Source organism: Vicia villosa, linkage group LG3, assembly GCF_029867415.1.
Source record: "Vicia villosa cultivar HV-30 ecotype Madison, WI linkage group LG3, Vvil1.0, whole genome shotgun sequence".
NCBI lineage: Eukaryota > Viridiplantae > Streptophyta > Magnoliopsida > Fabales > Fabaceae > Vicia > Vicia villosa.
In genome coordinates, this window is record NC_081182.1 from 165,087,666 (window position 1) to 165,108,013 (window position 20,348).

Here is a 20,348-nt window from a genome sequence, read left to right on the forward strand (position 1 = left end):
TTAACACCAACACTCTAGTTTTTTATTTCTTACATAACGGTTCTTGAAACTTGCCTATTCACATGACCTGCTTGATTACTAATTAGTTTTTAATTATAGATCAGGTTAGTATTCCTTTGGATAGAATTGTAGATAGCAAAGTTTGGATTCACTCTTCCTCTGGTGAACTGACTCTAAAAATGCCTACGTTTCCAAGTCTGATATCATTTCTTCTCTTTTGTGGGCCAAGAAGAATTGGAATACTGATATTCCCCCTTCCAAGGCTTTCATTATCTGGAAGCCCTTTCACAATCGATTGCCAACTGGTGATAATATATTGTTGCATGTTTGTCAGATCCCGTCGATGTGTAGCCTTTGTAATTCCCATCAAGAATCATCGTAACATCTTTTCTTTTTTTGTCCTTTTGCTTTGCATATCTGGCATTGGTTTTTCAATATGTTTAAGATTCCTCTTGCGTCTAATATTTTAAGTAGGGTTAAATACTATTCACCCCCTGCCAAAGTAGCGAGATTCGGTTTTCCCCCTTATTAAAAAAAAAATTTAGCCTTCGCCCCTTAGAAAACAAGATTCTGTTTCCAGGAACCCCCTGTTCCATGTTTGGCTGACTGGGCTGGGAGAATCTTGCTGACTGGGCGCCTGATTTCCTTGTTTGGCTGACGTGGCTTGCTTATTGAATATCATACAATAGAAAATAGCAAGATGAGAACTTTGGCAACTTTGCCAAGTGTCATCTTTCTAGGTGCCATGCTATTTTCAGAGTTTCCATTTTAAGCAAATTTCCTATTTTTGTTTTAATTACTTAATTTTATTTTTTATTTATTTTATTTCCACAAAACATTTAATGTAAATGTAAATTAGGATACAATACCCTATTCCCTATTTTGTTGAGTTTTTCAATGCACAGGTCGTTTTCAATTTATTTATTCTATTTATCATTTTATTGTATTATTTTATTTACTTATTATTTTATTTGCTCATTATCATTTTTCATTATTGGGAATCTGAAACATCTTACTTTTCCTCTTCATACGCAAAATGCCTTTCTCATATACCCATTCAAATCTCATCTCATTCTTCAAATCAACATCACACGTAGCAGTTAATATTCCCAAGTTCCAATTCATCATTCATGGAGCAGCCATCATCATTCATCGATTTTCCTTCAAATTTATTTTTTTCTCATGATTTGGATCTTCTTCCCAGGTAAACAAACCTTTCAGTTGGTGTTTATGATTTTTTTTGAATTTCAACCTAATTCAGTGTATAAATACGTAACCATTGATAAGGATTTGTCACATATTTGTTTCTGTTTTGGCGATTTTCATTCCTCTTCATTGCTCCTCTTACATTTTTTCATCTTTCTAATATCCTTTTCAATCTTCCCCTTTCGGTATAAACCCTTTTGTTCAGATTTGATTTTTTATAACCCTTTTATATTTTACTGTTAGTTACATGACAAAGATGTGATTTTTATTGGTTTTTGTAGTTGTGGTGTTTACTAATTATTGAATCTTTCTTCCTCTTCTTTTACTGATTATTGTTTTTCATGGTTGCTTCCGTATGCTTGAGATTAATTTGAATTCATGTTTCAATTAGGGTGGTGTTAAAGGGAAGTTTGATGAGGCGTTGAAGTAGGTGCATGAAATAGAGAAACAAGGACTGATATATTATCAGTAGACACAATCTTGATATGCTGGCAATGTATGATTTAGATTTTTATAAGTGCGTGAGATAGAGAAATGGGTTCGGATAAGCTTGCCAGCATCTAAGAAGGAATTAAGTGATACACAATCCTGATGTGGTGAACATTAACAGGCCTGCATTGGATCAAGCTGTTGTAGTGTTGACACATATACGAAAAAAGTAATTTTGTTGTATATTTCAGAATTTCCTTTTTTATGTTTATAACTGAATTCTGTATGTTAATTTGTGACACACATGAGTTTGTATCCCTGCAGCTTCTTCAAGAGGTAGGCTCATATGTTGGTGAAGTTGTCAAAGTTATCGGCAAAAACAAAGCATTGGTCAACGTCAGCTAATTTTCTGTTCTAATTTGGATCAGAACAATTTACCTCACACTTCGATGCTATATATCAATCTATCTTTATAATCTGCTGAATGTGGTGAACATTAACAAGCATGCATTGGATCAAGCAGTTATAATGTTGACGCATATACGAAAAGGTAATTATGTTTCTATATTCCCTACAGCTTCCATTTTATTATCAACTCATTGAAAACAATTGGTTTACTCATTAAAAACGATTGATAAAGGTTTCTATCATGTTCATCCTCAAAGGTTAGGGCATTTTGTTAAGTTTTCTCTTTTCTGCTGTCTTTTCTTCATTGTGTTTCTGCTATGTTATGCGTTTTTCTTTCTGTTATGTTTATTGAATTTGGTCTATGTGTCCTTTATATGATTTTCATAGTTTTTCCATTTAAATTGGTCCTGGTAATTGATTCAAAAATTAATAAGAAAATTAATGATTGATTCAAAAAAAAACTTGGTTTTTCCTTTTATGGTAAGTTGAATGCATTAGTATTTGATTTTGTGATATAGTTGATTGTTATTGATATGCTGACATTATAAAACTTATTTCATTAAATGCATATATATTTCTAACAAATTTGTTTCACTAAATGCTGATATGGATATTTTGTAGGTGATTTGTTCAACCCGTGTGTATAATGACGTTTGATGTTGAATCTCTCTTCAAGAATGCAACAGATATTCTTTCGAGTTCAACCAATTGTATGTATATTATCATTCATTTATTTTGAATTTTACTTATGCACTTTTTAATTAGTTGATTATTGCAGGAATATCATTCAAGTCTGGGAACAATTAGACAACATCTAATTATGTTCAACTAGCTTCTACAATTATTTGGGTTCATATCATTTACCTCAAACTACTGTAGGATGACGGATTAGATGCAAAGGCTAATAATGATAAGGCTTATTGGATATGAGAATTGTCTATGGCAGGGATACATAGTCCTTAATAGGCCATGAGAATTGTATATGAGTGCATGTCATTTAGTTTCTAATGTTATTTATGAATATTCTTGATTTTAGGAATTTTTTTAATTTGATTTGAAAATATAATAGGAATCCCTTAAGAAGATTGCTTCTACTTTGATGAATGTTTCTCCCGACAATAAAAACAAGTTCCTGAAACTGATACAGCTTTTGGATGGGTTCTTGAAATGTAATTTTCTTTCTCTTCTCTTATTATTTTTAACCTTTCATAGCCTCACAACAATTTGATTGACTTTTTAGGCTATTTTGAATCATTGGTTTAGGTATGCTTATGTCATTTCTTCTGCTCTTCATAATATTTTAAGGACTTTATGATTCAGGTTCAATAAGGTTCTCTTTTTAGTTTTTTTTTACTGTCGTGTGTGTTATTAACATTTTGATGTGCTGAGAAACTGTCATACTTCAGTCTCATATCAAACATGATTTGAGAAGAATATTGCACAACTATGTGATATGAGACTCAAGATTTTTCAGTGGTTCTATAATCTGTATTTTTGGTGTAGTTCCATTTAAAGGATTTGGTTGTTATAGGAGTTATTTAAACAATTATCACATTTGATTTCGTTTCCTTTTAGTTTTTTTTATTAAAAACAGTCCTAATTGTTAGTTAATATCAACAGTTTGATTTGGTTCTCAAAGAATCAGTTCATTTTAAAAGCAACAGGCTCACTGAAAAGATCCACATGAAGTGACATTATGTCTGAAATATATTACTTGTGCAAAATCTTATACATATATGTTTATAACTATCGCTTGGTTTTATATCAAAATTAATTAATGTCCTGTGTCGATGGTTTTCAGAACATTGCAAAGGATAGTGACATCCGAGAAAACTTCAAAAGGCAATGTCAAATATAAGATGTATACTTCTAATGATTCAGGAATACTTCAAAGGTGGACTTTGCAATGTCTGGTAGCTGCAAATTTGCTTCAGTGTATATTTTTTTAGCATCTGCAGATTTAGTTACTTATTGTGAAACGATAAAGCTAGCTTATATATGAAATGAAATTGAACTACTTTTTATTTCAATTAGCGGCAGTGAAAATATGATAAAGTATTGCATTTAAATAGAATAAGTTAAACGGTTTGTTGTAGTTTTTTTTTTTAATACATTTGTATGTGGCAGTTATTGAATTAGTAATTAATTAAGGAATGAATTTTTGTTTTTTAATTATGGAATGAATTGATATCATGCTATTACAATTTTCATGTAGTGACATCTTTCAAAATTAGTAGTTACTTCTTTACCAAAATTGTTTTTATCTATTTCCTTTCCCTTCTCCATGTTATTATTTATTTTGAAATAAATCAGTCTCTTTAAGAATGGATTTTTTTTACAATTTTCTGGAATTTAACTTTAATTAAAATAAATTTATTTTGTTCATTTGGTTATTTGATTTTTATCAAAACCATGTAATTTAGTCTTTCAATTTAACAAATAATTTGTCATTTATACAATTTCATTCTACTTTAATTTTTTTGTTTGTTTTTAAATAAATGTGTGTTAAGTTTGATAGATTAATTTCTTTGATATAATTTTTTATATATTAATAATCTCAATTAGTTATCATGTTAATATAAAATATAATAATAAAAATATACTAATAGTGATAGTGGAAATAATTCATCACTTACACAAATTTATTCTATTTTAATTTTTTTTCCAACATGCTTATTGTCTTTTCTTTTTTTTTCCTTAGGTGTGTGAAGTATGGGGTTTTTGAGTGATAGAGCTATCAAGTTCTTTGATATGATATTATTTATATCAATCATCATTGATGTTACTCAATTCCAATGACATTTTAGTTTAAAAGGAAAATCATTAAATTGGTATATTTTCTCATTCACACTATTCATATTTAACATTTTAGTTTAAAAGGAAAATCATTAAATTGGTATATTTTCTCATTCACACTATTCATATTTATTTATCCCAATATATATATATATATATATATATATATATATATATATATATATATATATATATATATATATATATATATATATATATATATATATATATATATATATTGTTGCCTATAATTTTAACCCTTTGAATAATCCAAACATTGTTGTAAAGAGAGTGTATATTTTATCTCTATTAGAATTAAAATTGTGCTATTATACTATAAAATAAATATATTATTTATAAAAGACCTAAATAATGCAATGAGTTTAAGTTATAAACTAAAAACAAATTAATATTTTATGTTGTATTTAATATGATGAGGAAAAAAACAATACCATAGATTTATAAATGGTGAAAATAAATTTGAAGATGACAATATCATTTTTGATTTAGCCAATTAAGTATGATTTATTTTATTAATTTATGAAAAAAAACATGAGACAATTATAATAGTTGAATTCACATATTTTTCCTGTCTACCAGTATTTTGTTTGCTTTTCATATTTTATTTTTTCTAAAATGTAACTCAGTGTGTCTCCATTTTAAAAAAATAGAAACATACAAGTAATATCACTATTGCATACACCAATTATCTAGGTTGATTAGTATAATTGTCGCATACACCGATTAATTAGGTTGATTAAGGTATTTTTTATAGAGACAATAGTAAATAATAACAAACAATAATACTAATAATTCTACTGCTTGATAATATAATAGTTATAGACAAAAAAAATAAAAACTAAAATAAAAATAGAAAATGATTAGAATTTAATAAAATAAAAAATGTTTGATTTGGTCTTTATTTTTTAAGCTAAATAAATATGATGATATCTTAATTAAAAATTGATGTCATGGAGCGTTCTCTTTTCTTTTTTTTAGATTTAATTTTTTTGTTTTTTAGTTTTATTTTAATTTGATTTTTATTTAGTAGGGGATATTCATTAATTAAATAATAATTAGTCAAAATAATGGAGGCTTTTGTTCCTTTTTTTGTTAAGTTTGTTTTTTATTATTTTGAAATAAAATAAAAATTAAATCAATTTTAAATTATTTGTTGTTTTTACTAAATAAAATTTAGTTTAAATTTTTTTTAAGGAATGAGGCGCTCCTTCCCCTTTTGAAGGATAATTTTTATTTTATTTTATTTATTTGTTATTCATTTAATTTAATTTTTTTAATAAATTTTAATTATTAATTAATAAATAAACCATAATAGCTTTGGATTTTATATTTTATTTTCTTTTTTAAAAAATTAATAATTAAATAATAATTAAACTTTTTAGAATCCTGAGCGCCTCTTTCCGTTTTGTCCCGTGCCTCGCACGGGTATAAATACTAGTTATGCTTAATAACTCTAAAAAAATTGTCTCCCATGAGAATTGAACCCATGAGCACATGGATATAAACCAACCCCCAAACCACTAAACCAATTCGTTTTAATTGAAATAAGATTGCTCTTGTTATACTATATGTAAAGCTGAGTTTAAATGTGTTATTTAAAGCTGTACATATATACTTAAAAAAACTGTATGTTAAATAATTATAAAAAAACGTAAATTAAATATTTTAAAGTTTTTTTTATAATTATATAATATAATATATATAAATGTTAATTAAAACGTTTTTTTTAATAAAGTTGAATAATTTTTTTAAAGTTGAATAAAGTTTAATAATTAACGTTTTTAATTTTTTTAATAAACTTTTTTTTTAATAAATATGTACAGCTTTTTTAAAAAAAAATTAAATAAATTTAAAAAAAACGTTAAAATGTATTATTTAATTATATAATATAATATAATATAAATGTTAATTAAAATGTTTTTTTAATAAAATTGAATAAAGTTTAATAATTAACGTTTTTAATTTTTTTAATAAACATTTTTTTTAATAAATATGTACAGCTTTTTTTTATATTTATATTATTAAAGTTTTTTTAATTTATATAAACTTTTTTAATAATTTTATTTATATGTTTTCTTCAGTTATTTTATAATTATATAAATGTATTATTTAATAATTTTAATAAATGTTTTTAATTAATGTTTTAATTATATAAATGTTTTTTTATAATTATATAAATGTTTTTTTAATTAACGTTATAATTATATAAATGTATTTTTAATTAACGTTTTAATTATATAAATGTTTTTTATAATTAAAAACGTTCTAATTATATAAATCTTTTTTTAAATTTTTTTTTAAAAGTTGGATATTATTACTTTATTTATTATTTTATTTATTTAAATCTTTATTTAATATTTTGTATATTACTTTATTTATTTATTTTATTTATTTATTATTAATATTAGTTATGTATTAATTAGTTATTATTAATATTAATAATATTTATTTATTACTTAATTATTTATTATTAATATTATTATTAAAAAAATGTTTATATAAATTATTAAAAAAATGTGTATGAAAATTATTAAAAAAATGTTTATATAAATTATTAAATATTACATTTAAATAAAATTATTAAAAAAACGTTTATATAAATTAAAAAAACTGAATAAAAAAAACATTTAAATAAAATTATTAAAAAAACGTTTATGTAAAATAAATAAATAAATAAATAAATAATACATAAAGTAATATATACATATTAATAATAAATTTATAAATAAATAATACATTATAAATATGAATATATACTTTTATTGAAAAAAAAGTAGAAAAGTAGAAAATATGTTACATATACAGATCCTTCCATATGTAAAACATGAAAGCTTCTATAGCTTAGTGGTAGAGGGACTGCATGTGAACCCCTTGGAGCTGGGTTCGAATCCTGGGTTGTGCAACTTATTTATTTGCTATTTTTCCAGCCTTTTCAAAGGAAGCCACGTCAGCAGCCAAACAAAGAAATCAGGCGCCCAGTCAGCAAGATTCCACATGCCCAGTCAGCCAAACATGGAATAGCATGGAACAGGGGGTTCCTGGAAACAGAATCTTGTTTTCTAAGGGGCGAAGGCTAAATTTTTTTTTAATAAGGGGGAAAACCGAATCTCGCTACTTTGGCAGGGGGTGAATAGTATTTAACCCTTTTAAGTATTATGGATATTTGCGTCAAGAATGGAAGCCCTCAGGCCAGAGTCATTATTCAAACTTTCGTTGTTCACATTATCAATGGCATTTGGATGACCCGTAATCATGTCAAATTCCACAATGACTTTAAGCATTGAAAGAAGACCCTTAATCAAATTAATATTAAGGTTGCCTTCATAGGAAATATTACTTCCAAGATGGCTAACTCCTCCATCCATGAGTTCACTATCATTAACACCTTCAATGTCAAGTTGCATTCGCCCAAGACTCCCAAAATCATTGAAGTTATTTGGAAGCACCCTACGGATGGTTGGTTGAAGTGCAAGCGGCTCTTCCTCCACTGATATGGCTTTGTGTGGCAATTTGTTCATAAACGGTGATTTTATTTTCGTCTTTGCAGACAACCTTGATTGTTCTTCCTCAATTCATGTTGTGCTTTTTGGTGTTATTAAAGCCATTGATTTTACATATCATTTCGGCTGGAATAGTCTTTGGCTCGAAACAGATGTAAGTACAAGCCTATACTCACCAAGGAGTTTTCGATTCATGGCAAACATCATAAGTGAACAAGCAACAAGGCACAAGCAAAAGAACTCAAGGAAAAGCAAGTTTGGCTATTCAAGACAAATCAGGTCGACCTGCTCTGCATCTAGGTCGACTCAAAACAAGGAAAACAAGGAAGATTCAGAAATGCCACAGATAGGTCGACCTACTCACACTCCAGGTCGACCTAAAATGATGAAATTTACACACCTCTCTGTTAGGCCGACTCACATAACATCTAGGTTGACCTAAACTGAAGAAAAGTCCCAAGAACGTATTTCAACTGACTTTAGGTCGACCTAAACCTTCAACAGGTTGACCTAACTGGCAGCAACTGACTTTAGGTCGACCTAAATCTTCAACAGGTCAACCTAACTGGGAACAATTTCAACTCAACTAAATCTGCTTCTGTTAGGTCGACCTAATAGGTCAACCTATCTGTTAGGTCAACCTAACAGGTCAACCTATCTGCTCAAAAACTGCCAAATCGTATGTGTTTTCCTGCATCACAAACCCAACTCCTATATATATATATATATATATATATATATATATATATATATATATATATATATATATATATATATATATATATATATATATATATATATATATATATATATATTCCTTCATGTTAATTATTGTCTTTCTAACACCAACAACTGAAAGAGACACAAAGGCTTCTCGTCTTCGATCTTCTTCTCAACTCCAACACAACTACACACAATCATTCTTGCGTTGAGGGTTGGCGATCAAGATCGATAACGTCCATGGAACGGAATTGAAGATTCCTAGTGGGTGAACATTTGTGGGGTTTTTGGTGAATAAAATCTGCGGGTTTTTTCCTCCAAGATAGGTGATTCTTTGGGGGTTTTTATCAAGAGGTTTCATCAAGGATCCAGCTGAGTGTGAAGATTGAAGAACAAGGGTTCAAGCAATTCAAGACACTGCAGAAAGGGATCAAAGTGAAGCTCTTGGAATACCTTGATCTGGCTCAAGATTAAGGGGGAAGAAGATTCAAAGGATCGACATAATTGGTTTATCGTTTATTGCTTTGTTATCTTCTTTGTATAAACTGCTTTCAATATTAATGGAAGACTTCCCAATTCCCGTTTGGAATTGGGGGCAGATGTAGTCGTAGCGAGGACGGTCGACGAACTGCCTGAACAAATATCGTGTTGTTATCGCTTTTATCTTTTCATTTACGTTCTGTTCATATTTGGTTATAATTGCAAATTGATCAACAATTCAAGTGTTAAAATTGTGTATTAAGAACTTTCGTAAACATCACAATTCACCACACATTGAATCACCATCAATTTGAATATTATCATCAAGTGTTTGTCTTTTTGCTTCATTCATTATCAAAGCATTGCAAACAAAGTTTATCAAAATAAAAGTTAATCGTTTTTCATTGGTGCAACGAATTGATTCAATAGTATATCCTTTCATTGTCAATCTTAATTATTTTGTGGTTTTATCACATATACAACCTTTTCAATAGCGGTCCGGAATAGACGCGAGTCAATTCAGAACCGCTTTCGCTTAAGTTTGAAATAATTCCGAAAAACTCTGAGAGATCTATTCACCCCCCCCTCTAGATCCTTAAGCCTAGCGTCTAACAAGTGGTATCAGAGCCTGGTTTATTCCGTGCTACGTGAAACACTTATTGGAAAGATGGCTTCCGGACCTAAAGGGGCTCACAATAGAGCTCTAGTTTTCAACGGTGAAAACTATGGCTATTGGAAGGATTGTATGTGCGTTCATATCAATGCTATTGATAGGAACATCTGGACAGCAATTGTCAATGGTCCCTTTCAGATCACCATGACAAATGCAGCTGGTGCCGTTGTTCCAAAACCAGAAAATACTTGGGATGCTAAAGATGAAAAGAGATACGGATACGATTGGAAAGCGAGAAACATTCTAATCTCAGCTCTAGGAGTTGATGAATATTATCATGTTTCCCATTGTAGATCCGCTAAAGCTATGTGGGACACATTGCAAGTTGCCCATGAGGGAACGGATGATGTCAAACTAGCTAGAATCAATACGTTAACTCAAGAGTTCGAACTCTTTCACATGGAAGATGGTGAATCCATCGAAAACATGCAAAAGAGATTCGTACATTTGAAAAACCGTTTAAATTCTCTTGATAGACCTATTTCCAATGCAGTTTCTACTAACAAAATCTTGAGATGTTTGAACAGGGAATGGCAACCCAAGGTTACGGCAATAAAGGAAGCAAATGATCTAAATACCTTGGACATTACCACTCTCTTCGGTAAACTAGAAGAACATGAACAACATCTTAAATGCCTTGACATGCATGAGAAAAGGGCAAAGAAGGATAAGAACATGGAGAAAGAGGTAGAGAAGAAGTCAATAGCTCTAAAGGCTTCAAGCTCCAAGACCTCAAAGCACGAGCTAGAGGATAGTGATACAAGTGATGATGAAGACTCGAATGATGAGGAAATTAGACTGTTCGTGCGAAGATACAACAAGTTCATAAAGAAAAATAGAGCAAAACACTCCGGCAAAAGCTTGATTAATCATAGCAAGCAATTCGACAAGTCCAAACAAGATGATAACAATAAAAGAAAATCCAAAGGCCCTTGTTTCAATTGCGGCAAAGATGGTCATTACAAACCGGATTGTCCATATCTCAAGAAGGAGAAAGACAAGAATCAAAGCAAAAGTCACAACAAGTCTAGAAGAGCCTACATAGCATGGGAAAGTGATTCCTCAAGTGAAGACTCATCAAGCGATGAAGAAGAATCGGCAAACCTATATCTTATGGCTCATCAACACAAGAAAAAGAAATGTGTAAGTCATCTTAAACCTGAACTTGTAGATAAGGTATCTCATGCTCAATTAAAATTAGCCTTTGAAGAACTATATAGAGATGCAATTGAAGCTTTCAAACTTTTGGCCTCAAATAAGAAAAAAATTTCGTATCTTGAATCAAAAGTTGAGAAGACCGAAAAGGACATGGAAGCTTTGAAACAATCTATGCTAGATATTCAAAAGGATAAAATTGAGGAAGATCCTACATCATGGTTTGGTTGTGAGACATGTCATATTTGGCAAAAAGAAGTAAGAGATCTAAAGGCCAAATTAGATAAGGCTCTACAACCAAAAGTGACTTTTGCGGTTGATCCAAATAAGTTCAAAAAATCGTATACTCCTTTATATAGTAAATACACTTTTGTACCAAAAGTATCAACTAGCAAAACAGCATACTCTCATCATATTACTTGTCACTATTGTTGCAAAAAGGGACATACCACTGAAAAATGCAAATTTAGGAGAATTTTAGTTCCTAAAGGAGTATTTCAATGGTTGCCTAAGTGCAACAATTTGTGTACTCACCACCTAGGACCCAATGAAGATTGGGGATCTTCCACTCTAAATTAATTTTGCAGGAAAAGTGTCTTGACATTGCCGAAAGGTTGTGGTTCCTTGATAGCGGATGTTCAAGACACATGACGGGAGACATATCACTCTTTGTTGAGTTCCACGCAAAGAAAAAGGGGTATGTCACCTATGGAGACAACAATCGGGGAGCTATACTTGGTAAAGGAAGTGTAGGTAACCCGTCTACCACAACTATAACTGATGTGTTACTAGTAGATGGTCTTAAACATAATCTCCTAAGTATTAGTCAATTGTGCGACAAAGACTTCAAAGTAACTTTTATAAATTCTGGCTGCACAATAGAACATATTAAGAAAAGAGGCATCATGTTTAATGGCATATGAGTAAACTACATTTATATGCTAAAACTTGGACAAAGGCATTTTTTTTTACTTTCAATCTAGTAAGGCATATAGGCATATAGTTTCTCTCAATTTATTTACTACTTATTGTTGAAGAATCAGTTCATGTGTCCTTTGATGAATCTTACTCAAAATATGTCGAGAAAGGTATATCTTTTGATAGTGCAGGCCCATCTACTGAAGACATTGTCAAAGAAAGGGAAGACGAAAGTAAAATTGTTGCAAAGGAAGATGCTAAGGAAGAGAAAGATGAATCTCATGATAATGTTGAAAAAGAAAGCATCTCAAACAACGAAGAACTTCCTATGTCCTGGATATACGCAAAAGATCATCCAATCGACAACATAATAGGTGACATCTCAAAGGGCGTTACAACACGCTCCAAGATAAGTAACTTTTGTCACCACTTCGCTTTTGTTTCACAAGTTGAACCGAAAAACGCAAAAGACGCATTACTTAATGAGCATTGGCTAATGGCCATGCAAGAAGAATTAAACCAATTTAAACGGAATAATGTTTGGGACCTTGTCCCTCATACGAGAGATCATCAAGTAATCAGTACTAGATGGGTTTTTCGTAACAAACTTGATGAAAAACGAGTTATTACTAGAAACAAAGCTAGATTAGTTGCTCAAGGTTACAATCAAGAGGAAGGTATTGATTATGAAGAGACATACGCTCCCGTAGCACGTCTCGAAGCTATTCGTCTCTTACTTGCTTATGCTTGCTCAAAAGACTTCAAACTATTTCAAATGGATGTTAAAAGTGCCTTTCTAAATGGCTATATAAATGAAGAGGTCTACGTTGCTCAGCCACCCGGATTTGAGAATTACATAATGAATTTGAGATGAGTCTCATGGGAGAGTTGAACTTCTTCCTTGGTCTACAAATCAAGCAACTTAATCATGGAACGTTCGTAAGTCAAACCAAGAATTGTACAGAGTTGCTTAAAAGATTTGGAATGAGTGAGGCAAAGGAGATTGACACACCTATGGCAACAAATAGTAATCTAGACAAAGATAAGAAAGGTAAAGAGGTTGATGTGAAATTGTACCGAGGCATGATAGGTTCTCTATTGTATCTCACAGCTTCAAGACCGGACATCATGCTTAGTGTATGCATGTGTGCAAGATACCAATCTTGTCCAAAGGAATCACACTTAAAAGCCGTAAAAAGGATTCTACGATATCTACGTGGAACTACTACATATGGCCTATGGTATCCTAAAGGTAATGAATGTTATTTGGTGGGATTCTCCGACTCAGACTTTGCTGGATACAAATCCGACAGAAAGAGCACCAGTGGGACATGTCATCTATTCTCAAATTCATTGATAAGTTGGCATAGCAAGAAACAAGTATCAGTTGCATTATCTACCGCTGAGGCAGAATACATAGCTGCCGGAAGCTGTTGTGCTCAGATATTATGGCTCAAGCAACAACTCATTGACTTTGGTATTAAACTTGATCGTATACCTATCATGTGCGACAACACAGGTGCCATAAACTTAAGCAAGAATCCTGTTTTACACTCACGAACCAAGCATATCTAAATAAGGAATCACTTCCTAAGAGATCATGTCGAAAAAGGAGAAGTTATCTTTGAACACATAGAAAGCAAGAAGCAACTAGCTGATATTTTCACCAAACCTCTTGCAACCGAGCAATTCTTCACCATTCGTAGAGAATTAGGGATACTAGATATCTCTAATTTGAGCTAAATGCGTTTGTTCACTTAATTTTATTTCTTTTACTTTATATATTGATTATGCCCAAGCTAACATTTCTCTTAGTATGAAGGCAGTTCATCATCAAATCAGGATCGTGCCACATTGACAAGAGGATTATACTCCACTCTACGCAATGATGACGAGATACCTGAAAATTGAGAAAGTGGTAACATGTTTGTTGTTCACTTCCAAAAATATTATTGATACTATAATATGCTATCAATTAACATGTTTATAGTGACTTCATATATGCTTCTCCATATATCTCATTTACATGTACATGTTGATCATCATTACTCATAACATACCATGTTTGGGCATTCTAATAAGTAGAATCAGCATGTATCTAACATCCATGAGTATCTCCATTGCATTTCAAGCATTTGAAGCATTTTTGGTCGACCTACTATGCCTTTGAGTCGACCTACTGAAGATTTTTTGTTTTGTTTGGATATTTTGTTCGCTTGGTTGTATTTTGAATATGTTTGGATATTATACTCTACTATTTTACTATTATGCTATGCAAGATATCTTTCTGTTAAAATTATTATGTTACTCTCTTCTACTATTCTCTTGTTGTCTATCTTTTGATGATGTCAAAGGGGGAGATATGGTGAGAGTACGGGGGAGCTGAGTACGGGGGAGCTTAGTACGGGGGAGCTTTCGCCATTAAATCAAATGTTTGCCATCATCAAAAAGGGGGAGTGTGTAAGTACAAGCCTATACTCACCAAGGAGTTTTCGATTCATGGCAAACATCATAAGTGAACAAGCAACAAGGCACAAGCAAAAGAACTCAAGGAAAAGCAAGTTTGGCTATTCAAGACAAATCAGGTCGACCTGCTCTGCATCTAGGTCGACTCAAAACAAGGAAAACAAGGAAGATTCAGAAATGCCACAGATAGGTCGACCTACTCACACTCCAGATCGACCTAAAATGATGAAATTTACACACCTCTCTGTTAGGCCGACTCAATGAAGAAAAGTCCCAAGAACGTATTTCAATTGACTTTAGGTCGACCTAAACCTTCAACAGGTCGACCTAACTGGCAGCAACTGACTTTAGGTCGACCTAAATCTTCAACAGGTCAACCTAACTGGGAACAATTTCAACTCAACTAAATATGCTTCTGTTAGGTCGACCTAATAGGTCAACCTATCTGTTAGGTCAACCTAACAGGTCAACCTATCTGCTCAAAAACTGCCAAATCGTATGTGTTTTCCTGCATCACAAACCCAACTCCTATATATATATATATATATATATATATATATATATATATATATATATATATATATATATATATATATATATATATATATATATATTCCTTCATGTTAATTATTGTCTTTCTAACACCAACAACTGAAAGAGACACAAAGGCTTCTCATCTTCGATCTTCTTCTCAACTCCAACACAACTACACACAATCATTCTTGCGTTGAGGGTTGGCGATCAAGATCGATAACGTCCATGGAACGGAATTGAAGATTCCTAGTGGGTGAACATTTGTGGGGTTTTTGGTGAATAAAATCTGCGGGTTTTTTCCTCCAAGATAGGTGATTCTTTGGGGGTTTTTATCAAGAGGTTTCATCAAGGATCCAGCTGAGTGTGAAGATTGAAGAACAAGGGTTCAAGCAATTCAAGACACTGCAGAAAGGGATCAAAGTGAAGCTCTTGGAATACCTTGATCTGGCTCAAGATTAAGGGGGAAGAAGATTCAAAGGATCGACATAATTGGTTTATCGTTTATCGCTTTGTTATCTTCTTTGTATAAACTGCTTTCAATATTAATGGAAGACTTCCCAATTCCCGTTTGGAATTGGGGGCAGATGTAGTCGTAGCGAGGACGGTCGACGAACTGCCTGAACAAATATCGTGTTGTTATCGCTTTTATCTTTTCATTTACGTTCTGTTCATATTTGGTTATAATTGCAAATTGATCAACGATTCAAGTGTTAAAATTGTGTATTAAGAACTTTCGTAAACATCACAATTCACCACACATTGAATCACCATCAATTTGAATATTATCATCAAGTGTTTGTCTTTTTGCTTCATTCATTATCAAAGCATTGCAAACAAAGTTTATCAAAATAGAAGTTAATCGTTTTTCATTGGTGCAACGAATTGATTCAATAGTATATCCTTTCATTGTCAATCTCAATTATTTTGTGGTTTTATCACATATACAACCTTTTCAATAGCGGTCCAGAATAGACGCGAGTCGATTCAGAACCGCTTTCGCTTAAGTTTGAAATAATTCCGAAAAACTTTGAGAGATCTATTCACCCCCCTCTAGATCCTTAAGCCTAGCGTCTAACAACAGACTCTTCTTTTGTGGTGTTAGTTGCCCATGATCTAACGCTTATACCTTGGAATATTATGACTATTTAGCTTAACTGTTTAATAAAAGTTAGGCATTTTAGATTTCATTAATCTCATATATACAGAGAATGGAACTAATGTGCGGATTTATTAGCATCTTTAGATATAATTTCTATTTTGCATATGTCTTGGAATAAGTCTCCAAAGATCATGATTCCTTTAGTTGTTCATAACAGATTAGAGCTTTTGTTAATCTCTAAGAGGATTTTGGTTTAACCCTCTCTCTTTTGTTTCTTTTTTCTTCTTTGAATTATATATATATATATATATATATTTGTTCCTACTGATTTTCTTGCAAGTTTTTTTGCGGATTTTAATTTTTAGGACTAAAACGAACGTGAAAGTGAAATATAGAGACTCAGACAAGACAAAAAAAACTTACAGGACGAAAATAAAAAATTCGCTAACTTATAAGAACCAAAAGTGCATTTCAGCCTATTTAAAAATTAGTATTAATGCATCATATTTGAAATTTCAAACATATGAAATGATAAAAAGATAAATATATTAAGGGGCAAAAATCAAAAATTCGTTAACTTAAGGGGCAAAAATACATTTAAGCCTTTTAAATATATTAAGTTACATTTTCCATAATTTTATTATATCTATATGAACTTCATTGTAAACACTCCTTTAAAATTGATTCTGAAAACATATAATTAAAAAAACCTATATGAACTTCATTGTAAACACTCCTTTAAAATTTCTTTCTTTCTGTTGATTCTGAAAACACATAATTAAAAACAAATGTTTTTTATTCTAATATCACAGGTCAGATGATTAAAACCGATATCTCTTTTCAAAAGATCTCAGTTGATTATGAGATATTAAAATCCAGAGTTAATTTTTCCATCATGATTACCAAGAGGGAAAATAATACTAATAAAAAATGAAAACCGTATATTATGTCAATTAATAAACAACTTGAAAGGAAGATTATTAACATAAATGAACCGAATCAATAATAAATAATAAAGTGTGTTTGAATGTTGAAAAGAGAGTGTTTCTAACCCTTCTCTATTATTTCCATACTAAAGAAGCAATTATATTCATTTCACGTTTTGGGTCAATTCTAATTTTTAGTTTTTTGTTAAATTAATTAATATTATGATTTAATAAACATATAAAATGAAATTTTCAAGTGTAATATGGACATTATAATTTTACATGCCAACTTAGGATAAAAAAGAGTCACATATTGCTTTGGAATTGAAAATAGTGAGAAACTTCATAAACAAAGAAATGTTGAAACATGGCTCTGATTCCATTAGCTTAATATAGACCTGTTACACTAATTCGTACTGATTGAAAGCTCAAAGAGCTGATTGAGTGCTCAAATGTTAACAAGCGATTGTGATGTGAATAAGCCCTAATCATTAACAATCAAACTTAAATTCAAAAAATTGGAAGGGCATTGACTCTCATAATATGTTCTCGACTCAAGATCAGATTGCGTCTGTTCGCAACACATATGAAGGCTTTTCCACTCATCCGTTTCTTCTCACTCCTTTTTGGTTGCTCTCTAGTACTCACATTTAATAGAGAACAAAACATTTGGTGTATGAAAAGAAATTGGTGCGAAACGTTTATGATAATAGTAGTGTTCCAAAAACAACATAATATTTCAGACAAAGTACATTCTCAAAACAGAACCAAGCATGAACAAAACAAAAAAGTATAGCAGTCAATAATGATAAACTAGAGACATAATCATAGATGCAAAAACAAAATTTAACTTCACTAGAGAATGCAACTAAGACAACATTAGTTTAATCCTCATCCTCCTCATCACCATCACCACCAGAAGCCTTCTTGGCAGCAGCCTTGAGGTTCTTTCGCTTCACCCTTCCAGGACGTCCACCACCGAGTGGACTTGTAAGTGAAAAGTCAATATGCTTCTGTGAGTCAACCCTCACCATGAAAGATGGGATGTTAACAACCTGCCTCCCAACCCTACAATACAAAGACAAAAATTACTGAGTCCTCAAAAATCAAAAGAAAATTAAGCAATTCTAATAGAATGGGTATTTTATGCAGAGATATGAATTTCCGGTGGATTGTGTTTGAATCACAAGTACGAAGCAAGCCTCCTGGCCCAACACAGATCAAAACCGTGTAAGACACAATTAACCTCCCGGGCCAGCCTCCTCACCCAGGATAGAGCACTGTATTAAACAAAACTATATACACCTTCCGGTAACTATCATAAGCAAATTTAACTTCTTTGGTACAAATTACTCAAACACTCAAGGCAAGAAACTCAATGATATAGGTCATGTCTCAAGAACAGCAACAAAATTACTAGAACAAAAGGATAAGAAATCATAAAAATCACTTTACAAAAATGGTCCCTATATTTAACCCTTTTAATAAAATTAATAACTAAATTTTAACCATTTAAAATCAACCAAGTGACTAATAATACTACTAAAGATTAATGAGTAAAACATTCATAACCCGGGAACTTATTAGAAACGACCCTTCAAAATCAGAAATCACAGACAAATATAAATTAAATTGAATAAAAATCAGAAATCACAGACAAATATAAATAAATTAAAACAAGGGAAAAGGGTTAAACCTGATATGCCTCTGTCTGATGAGAACCCTAGCATGATGAATAGACTTAGCCATACCAGATTTAAAAACAAGAGTCTGAAGACGACGCTCCAGAAAATTCTCAACAGTTAAAGCAAGAACATAATCAAGCTTATTCTGCGTCTCATCGAGCAATCCATAACGAAACATTCTTCGAAGCAAAGCTTCACCTTCAAAAATCCTGCGAGGATTCTTCTCATCAAGAGTAAGAAGGTTTCTAGCATTGTTCCTGATTCGACTCAGAGCGTACTGTACTCTCCAGAGCTCACGTTTGCACCTGAGTCCGTATTCTCCGACGAGCTTCAACTCTGCGTCTAAACGCTCCTTCTCGTAAGGACGACGGGGTTTCTTGAATGTTTTTCCATCTAGATAATTAACAAAATTAGGGTTAGGTTTTGAAAAGTATAGAAAAAAATGATGCACCGATTGATCATTGATCTAGAGAGACTTACAATTGCGGTAAAAGGAGACGTGAACCATTCTGGTGATGTTCGGCGGAGCAGATGAATGCTCTTCGTTGATCTCTCGCGCCTGTGAGCAGAAGAGTTGCGTTTCGTTCTGTTTTGGCCTTTTAAGGGATGATGGTGACAAACCCTAATTGCTTGCTATGGGTTTCAAATGCTTTTGTTGAAGTAAGCCCAGGCCCAAGTATGAATAATGCACGCCAGTCCAATAAGGTTTAAAGCCGGGCCCAAATGTATACATGTATTTCACTGCTATATTTGACACATATAACTTTCGTATTTTATTTAATGATATTAAAAATTGCATTATAGAGTATTATTCAGTGTTAATATACAATAGTCTTACATAGAGTGTATGATAAATTTAAAAAATAGATTTTTTTTTAATTTTTAAAATGATTTTATATAAATGTTTTTTAAAATGTAACATTTTTTATTATTTTTTTAAAATAGAAAGGCTAATTTTGACATTCTATAACATAAACATGCATTATTGAAGATCAAAACATAATGGAAATCGCAATTTTTTTAAAAAAATTGTATTTCAAAAATAATTTTATGAAGAATATTTGAAATAGCTTCAAAATTAAGTGATTTTTTTAAATTTTGATATCCAGAAAAAATTTCAATAAAACGATGAAATACTTAAAATAATATTTTAAGAATAACCATTCAAACCAAATTTCATTTGGAAATTTAATGAAAATTTTTTTTACACAAAAATATGTAATATTATAAAAATTATTTTTAAGAAAAAATCAAAACAAACAGCCCTATATTTTACTTTCTCTCTTATACTTTAGTCGTGCTCCAATTTAAGTCAATAATCTCATTTAAATT

At 31.1% G+C, this 20,348-nt stretch overlaps 1 protein-coding gene and 1 long non-coding RNA gene across 2 annotated transcripts; one reads left to right on the forward strand and one right to left on the reverse strand.

Moving 5' to 3' along the window:
• Positions 1-1,010: 1,010 nt before the first annotated feature.
• On the forward strand, positions 1,011-4,084 carry LOC131656866 (uncharacterized). Its single transcript, XR_009300343.1, has 6 exons — positions 1,011-1,204; positions 1,598-1,864; positions 1,960-2,185; positions 2,665-2,753; positions 2,822-3,212; positions 3,845-4,084. It is a non-coding gene; the product is annotated as an uncharacterized LOC131656866 (long non-coding RNA).
• Positions 4,085-18,008: 13,924 nt separating this feature from the next.
• On the reverse strand, positions 18,009-19,653 carry LOC131662561 (small ribosomal subunit protein uS4y). Its single transcript, XM_058932376.1, has 3 exons — positions 19,497-19,653; positions 19,028-19,409; positions 18,009-18,399 (listed from the first exon to the last, which is right to left on the reverse strand). The coding sequence occupies exons 1-3, from the start codon at positions 19,522-19,524 to the stop codon at positions 18,216-18,218; spliced, it is 594 nt and encodes a 197-aa protein (XP_058788359.1). The 5' UTR covers positions 19,525-19,653; the 3' UTR covers positions 18,009-18,215.
• Between the last annotated feature and the right edge of the window lie 695 nt (positions 19,654-20,348).